Below are 7,629 nucleotides of genomic sequence, written 5' to 3'. Positions count from 1 at the left end.
GTTCACTAGACTGTTTAAAAAATTCGCATTTTCAAAATCCATTCTTTTCGTGTCGTATATTTGTGATAATCTAAAATGTCTTGATAATGGAGCGTGTAAGAAATGAAACTTCAATTGTTCGTGGTTGCAATAATCTGCCTTACATGTCGCTATTGCCTCTTCCTTTATAAAAGTGAAAATGACTAAGTTTATTCCAAAATTATACTTTACTCCACATTAAGAAATTTGTTATTCCCTTTATTTCTCCCAGTCTGTTGCTAATATACAATGTGAGCAGTCGTATGACGAAGGACAACATTTCTTTCCCTTCATGCTATTGCTTTATGATGCTTGACCTCTAATCATTGTGCAGATGTATTAAGTATTAAATATATCGTCGAATTGTATCTTTGACGAAGATAATTTTGTAATGTTCTGTATGCTATTATAATGAAAACATAGAAACGCTTGTAAGGGTTACTATATGTATGATAGTTCATTGAATGTGGCCTTTCATTTTTTGATTCTGCTTATCAAGAATATAAATAATTATTAAGTCCTTTATACTTATCTCTATACTGTTGCGACAATTATCTTATGCTCCGTCAAACATTGCAGAACCACTAGAACCGAGAGACGTCGCAGAATTTAATATTGTCTTATACGTCAATCGGAGGAAATGGAGTGAGCTGCGAAATACAATAATCAACAGCGGATGAGTTATGAATATTAATATTGAAGCTACTTTATTCACAATACTAATTAATGCATACATTTCATGATCGATCTTTACGATAAGTTAAAAAAACGACTTAAATGGTACGTATCTTACAATGAGTAAATTTTTTGTTATCACATAAAATAATTCTTTTTCATTACATAAACGCATATAATTTCTGAACTTTCCGTTAGTTAAAGTTTTGGACAGTATCCGATAAAAAAAATTAATTTTAGCCTTTAACCATTTTTTAACAATTTTTTAATCTGAAACATGTAGTTTATATGTATATGATTTATTAGACAATTATAGATTATAATATATTTTATGCCTTGACTTTCCATATTGTATGTTATTTAAAATTGACTCTTATATGTTATTTATTATTGTTTATTGTTATATAAATATTGAAATTTGAAATTTTATTTTGGTTAGCAAAATTAGAATTTTCCATCAAAATGTTAAACAAAAATTCAGGATTGTGTCTAAATAATATATATCTGCCATGACATTAAATTTTTAATTAATCCATTAAACAATAGCAAAAAAAAATTATTTACTAAAAAAAACATCCTTTCAAAGGTTATGAACGACAGGAGGGGTAGAAATTCCAAATTTAGGAAGTTAAATTCTTTTAAATGTCCAAGAAGTGTGCCAAACTTCAACCAAATCCGTTATGGGGAAGGATTTTGACCTCCCTTATTCGACTAGAGCCTGTCTAAGATGAAAACTCATGACATGTGCTTTTTATAGTACAATTTTTTTTAAAAGGTGATTCAAGGTCGATCGAACCTAGAATTTCTAGAAAAATTAAAATTTTGCAGAATAGATACATGGAATATTCTCGAAATATGTAACGATATACAAATAGAATCTTTAACCGACATTTAAATGTTCTTTTTATGTAATATATTTTGTAAATAAGTTGAGATATACTCCGAAATAATCTTGACATGTTTTTTTTAGGGAGGGAGGGATTTGAGGAACTCTTTTTATAGATATTTCAGGAATATTTAATGTTACCTGGGTTTATACATGCATATACTGACACACATTCACACTCCTTCGACTCCTCTACAATCGCACGCTCAAACTTAGATTACGTATAAGAGAACTTATTATTCACAATGCTTGCTTCTTTTCTTGAAGCTCTGTTATTTTCACGATACGACATGAATTTAAGATCATATAATCTCACTTGTTATAAAACATGTTTCAACATGCTCCTATCAACCATAGCTCCTACTCACTTCAACTCATTCATAGAAACTGTAATAGTAATATATTGAAGCATATTGGAGCATGCAATGCGAACAAACCTATCACTGACCAGTGCCTCTTTTTTCAAAAACAGTACACCTTGTATACCAAGTTCTTGCGCCAAAAACTGCAACAATACATTTTCGAGGTCGACGACGTATAGAAGTTTCAGATTCAGACTTTGCGTCGCAATATCTCCACTCATAGGATGCGTAGAGAAAAAATAAAAACACTCTTATTATACAATCCGATTGGAAGCTATTGATTAAACGTACGTAGAACTTGACCGATTCAGCCATTATTGAGATTCGATCTCAGTGTCTCGCAACTCGCTGGCTCGTGTAAAGTGACAATCGGTCTCGCGCTATGTTAATTATGTCGCTGCACTTGTCTTACAATTAGCGCTAAAGCACTACCGTGCCTCCACCCAGAGCTACGTTCGGAAACATTACCCGAGTGTCTCTGTTTTATCGTCATTGTTTATTCAATATTAAACATGGTAAGGTGATACACGGGGACACTCGGTTTCCGAATGCAGTCCAGGAATAGGATAACTATCTATTATAGAACAAGTCGGAGTAAATTCCGATCAAAATTATTTTGTTTTCCCTAGAAAAGACAATAGACTAATTAAATAATTGAATAATTTCGATCAGAATCCATTTCGAATAATTCCATAATACGTACTCTGATCTCTTAATGAAAGAATTCTTGAAATGATATTAAAGCTAAAAATTTGGTAAATAATCTTTTTTAATTAGATTTTATATTCGTTAATATTAATATTTTTGTATCATTTTTAACTCCAAAAATAAAAAACAAATGAAACATGAAAAACATTACAAATCAAACATAAAAATTTTCTTTTTTAGCTAAAAATCTGTTATTAGTAAATAAAGCTATATAAATCAGAATAATATATGTGTATAATATTAGATAATAGAATTAACTTTAACATAATTTATATTTTTATGTACATAAAAATAGGAACACATTTTCAAAAGAATACGCTGCTTGTTTTAGTCTGTGCTCACAAATCCACACTTTGCAGTCAGTATTATTAATATCATTATAGACACATCATAAACATTAAATAATAGATATTATATAGCAATATACTGTACTGCTATGTTTATGTTACATCACATAAAAAGACTGTTTACATAAAAAGAGTTTTTATACATACAAATTAACAATTAAAATCTAGTTCCAATATTTCAACAGAATTTGGAAGGAGATTATAAAAAGAAGATTTTTCATTATATATTATATTTGTAAAACTCTTATCTTTTACATATTAATGCTGATAACAGTCCTACAGTTCTCAATGTTTCTGTAAAACACATTGCTTTCCAAATAATGCATTTATACAAGCGTATAACATTTGTCATAATGAATGCACATCTTATTTTCCAAAGTAGTGCAATAAATTATATCACATGTAACAGTTGTCATATCACGTCGTATACGTTCTATAACATGAAGTCTGATTTGGCGCTTATTTATTTTATACTAAAAATCTTCGCACAAAAGTCTGACTAGAAGAATGCTGAGAATTGTATAGACATTCCAAGTAATACTCGACGACGCGTTAATATATCCCTCTAGACGATGGTACACTTTTCTGTTGCCGAGCTTCTGAATAGGTCTGTAATTGAATTTCAATGTACCATTACTGCCATCTATTTGTCTAAATACGTCCATCTGTAAATAGATTAAATATTAATATTATAATTATTATTGTTATTATATTGATCGAAACGAATTCTAAGAAAATAATTAACGTATATAATATAATCTATTATATAAAAGAATTAATAAACCACACAAAACTAAAATTTCTGTTTACTTTAACATTCAAGCTACCTGCGTTTCCGACACTTTAAGTTTCTCAGTCATAATAAACCACCATACAGACTCCTGGCATGTAGGTGTAGTTAAAGATCCTTCGTAATTATAGTACGTCGTATGATCCTTTGGTAGGAACAACAAAGGTATTAGCTTATTTCTCATGTGTATCATATTGTGTCCCACCCAATTGGACACCAATTTCGTCGCATCTACAATCAGCGACAAATCTGGATTATCGACATTGCTCAACTGTAACAAAATATTACGTTATGTTCATACATTCATAATTATTTTATATTTCTGTGTTCAAAAAATTCTCAATTTAGAAAAAAGCAAAATTAAAATGAGTAACACATCACCTCAAATAGAACAGCAACCACGACAATCCCGTCTTCATATTGCAAGGCTGCACTAAAATTCGTATACTTTTTATTGTAATGCACTAAGTGCAACTCTAGTGGATCACGTAAACCGTCCACAGTATGCTCTGCACTCCAATGAAAGTGCATTTGCTCCAGAACATATAACGATGATAAATTTCCGCCACTGAGATGGAGTGGTACTCCATCAAGTAATATTTGCACTATAAATAAATTTTAATCAAAAGATATTAAAAGTACACAAAAAATATAATTATATTTTCGCGGAATAATGCTTTGTATAATAATAATTTCTATGTAATAAAGATAAAAAACATCCAATGTTAGATTCTAAGAGACATTTACTCTCTATTAATTTATACATATTTATTAAAACCTACAATTGTGCTAAAATTGTTTTGTTAAAAAACCGAAATGCTGATTAGAACAATAAAATGTATTACATCCTATTTATTTACCAGAATGTCCAGTGTTAATCATCGTACTAGGAAAAGCGAAGTCATATCGATTGAATTTAAGTGCACCTAGATCAATTCTTATGGCGTCTTCTGTCACGATATCGATCGGCGACTGCTTCTTTCCTGTCGCACATATTCCCGGCCAATTTTCTGGTCCTATATAATTATTTACAAACTTCAGTAAACAGTAGCTTCAATTATTCCAAAATACAGCAAAATTTAATATTTGCATTATAAATATTAAATTTTGTTATACTTTATTGTATTTTAAGCACTATTTCAAAAAAATTTTTTATATAATAAATTGTACAAAATTTTAAAAATAATTTAAAAGCTCTTAAAAATTTTTGCTTTTTAAAAAATATTTTTTTATAATTTTGTGTTAGATAATATTAAAATCAATTGTAAGCATCACATATAATTAGAAAAAAAATTTAGAATTTTCATATAATTATAATTAAAATCGTAACTATAGCAAAATATTTATTCTTATGGTAAAATTATAATAAAAAATTGATTTATTGTTATTTAAGAAAAGGAGACAAACGTTTTTATATTATTATTCACAGCTACAAAAATCTAGATCTATATAAGTATGTTAACAAGTAATTATATCTATCCATGAATAGATCGATAACTATATAAATCAATAATGATAGTACTTTTTTTTATCAGTGTTTTAGATTTTCATGATCTAAGTTGGACACGTCATTGTTAAATATTTTTTATTCTGACGCACTTTTGTGGCAGAACATTGACACACATCAGTACTGAGACGTAGCAAACGTGCTATTTTAATGATAATATGGTAATATACATTCCAAAATTATGTCACCATTATTAGTACGTTATGCGCTATGATTAGTTAGTATCGAATTACTGTTCAAAACAGAAAGATAATGATGATTCATGACGTACGAAAATAATAAACAAAAGATATATCATCCAAAACAAAATTCCTCGATGTATAATTTTTCTGATTTATTGATAATTTTATTTTTGTACATTTTGCCTGTACATACATATTACATTTTTTACAATATATTTTCTATCTCGCTCTATTAGTATCTTTTTTATAAAAAAAATTATAACTAGATAAACCACGATTTGCCTATTCTGGAGTGCAAAATCCTTGTACTCATGATGATTGTCGGCGAAAGGAACGAACAACTAATACAAGTGATAAAGTATTATAATTGCTCTCATGAGATCTGATGTAATGGAGGATACACTTTTTATTATTAAACTTTATTAATCGAGCAAGTTGAGTTACTTTTTTTTAATTTCTTTGTAGTAATTAGAATTGTGACAAAAAACGTGAGCGTATCTATAGAACATATAGAATCTATAATTATAAAATAGATTAAGCACTTATCCATCGTAGTATACACAATTTAAACAAATGCTAAGATAAATACATTATCTAAACGCTAAAATATTTAGAATTGTATTAAAGACAGATTATAATAATATGAAAGAAAAACAATCTTAGAATTGCCTCTGTAAGCATTAAGTGCTTACCTTTTCTTTAATTTTAAAATAAAGTTTCAAATATATTGTTTTGTGCATGTATGATTACAATTAATCTCGTGTAAAAGATAAACGCAAATACTGATAATCTGAATAAACTTGATGATATCATAAATAAAATTTCTATGATAACTCTATTTTTTATGATCGTATCAATATACACAATGTTAGAAACTTATATACAATATATATATATAAGATATACAAGATAAAACATATAAGATCTTTTTAGTATAAAGGATATATAGAAACATATTAAATCGTAATACATGTATAATATAAAGAAAATTTATCCGGTCTCATATTATTATTGAATAACGTATTATAGATTTATTTAGATGATTAAATTTGTTTTGTTATACCAATTGCTGGCTTTGGTCTTCAAATACCTCTAACTGATACTCAAGGTTGCTGTTATTAGGTCACTAATGACATGAATGTAAGTTTCATATAAGCTATATAAAAAAAAATTGTACCTGTCACATTTTATGCTTATTATGAAAGAAAATTCTCCGGACATTAATTTTAAAATCATAGATATCATTTCTTATTGTTCCGCGATCGATTTTATCAATCGGTATATATTTATATATGTATATTTATACATTTTCAGAAGATTTATCATCGTTAAAGTAAAATGATGTTGCATTATTAAGATGTCTAATAAAGCTATGTGGTAAAGTAGAAAGTGAAAGCATACTGCGTAAAATTTTCGTTAGATAATCGTCATATAATTACCATATTTGCCCGAATATCTCCACTCAGATGCTTTCGAAGCTTGCAAACCTGTAATTATATAATACTCTTAGTAATTTCTTTGCACTCAAAAAATTATTTACTTTTTAATTAATATCGACAATGTGAAGCATCTAAATCAGGCCACCTAAATAACTTGCTTGTTTTTGATGATATAAAAAAATGTTTCAGATAAAAGTGAAACTGTTTCGAAAGGGATGTGTTTCGGCTATATGTTGCTTTTTGTTTAGGTGGGAGCACCAAAAAGATATGAAGGTTATCTCCACTTTGGTAAACCTTTACAAAAGGGGACCATCCTCCGATGACTTTGACCTTGACATATGCTGTCAAGGTCATGACCCTGAGTAACCTCCTACAGGTTTTAGCCGTCGCACGTCCTTCGTTAAAATGTTATTAACAATCATAGTTCTAAAATATACGTTTCATTTCTGCTATATACGTATGATATCAAGTACTATTCTACACCTTCCCCTGTTCAGAAACGTTAAACTTTCCACGCGAAGTAATCTTCACCCCCCCCCTGCACAGGGGCACACGACTTCTACGATTGTACTGTTGCTATGATAGTACTATCGGGGCAGACCTCTATGACGGTGTGGGTGCGGGGGGGGTGGCCGAAGGCATTGTTCCATTCGTTATATAACGATTCTGAGTCTATTACTTGATATTTTACACACACACACACACACACACACAC

General features: G+C 29.2%; 1 protein-coding gene across 1 annotated transcript in view; it reads right to left on the bottom strand.

Moving 5' to 3' along the window:
- Nucleotides 1-3,310: 3,310 nt before the first annotated feature.
- The window catches only part of LOC108777055 (carbonic anhydrase), an 11,252-nt gene continuing 6,933 nt past the window's right edge, over nt 3,311-7,629 (bottom strand). Inside the window, exons 2-6 of the mRNA XM_018543847.1 lie at nt 6,915-6,962; nt 4,647-4,802; nt 4,168-4,391; nt 3,824-4,057; nt 3,311-3,661 (exon numbers count right to left, since the gene is read on the bottom strand). Of these exons, the coding sequence (XP_018399349.1) occupies nt 3,470-3,661; nt 3,824-4,057; nt 4,168-4,391; nt 4,647-4,802; nt 6,915-6,962 (854 nt within the window). The 3' untranslated portion in view covers nt 3,311-3,469. The remainder of the gene's footprint in view (nt 3,662-3,823; nt 4,058-4,167; nt 4,392-4,646; nt 4,803-6,914; nt 6,963-7,629) is intronic.

Source organism: Cyphomyrmex costatus, unplaced genomic scaffold (assembly GCF_001594065.2).
Source record: "Cyphomyrmex costatus isolate MS0001 unplaced genomic scaffold, Ccosl1.0 scaffold40, whole genome shotgun sequence".
In the NCBI taxonomy this organism is placed as follows: Eukaryota; Metazoa; Arthropoda; class Insecta; order Hymenoptera; family Formicidae; genus Cyphomyrmex; species Cyphomyrmex costatus.
The sequence above is the reverse complement of the archived record's forward strand: the minus strand, read 5'-3'. Positions and strand labels throughout refer to the sequence as shown.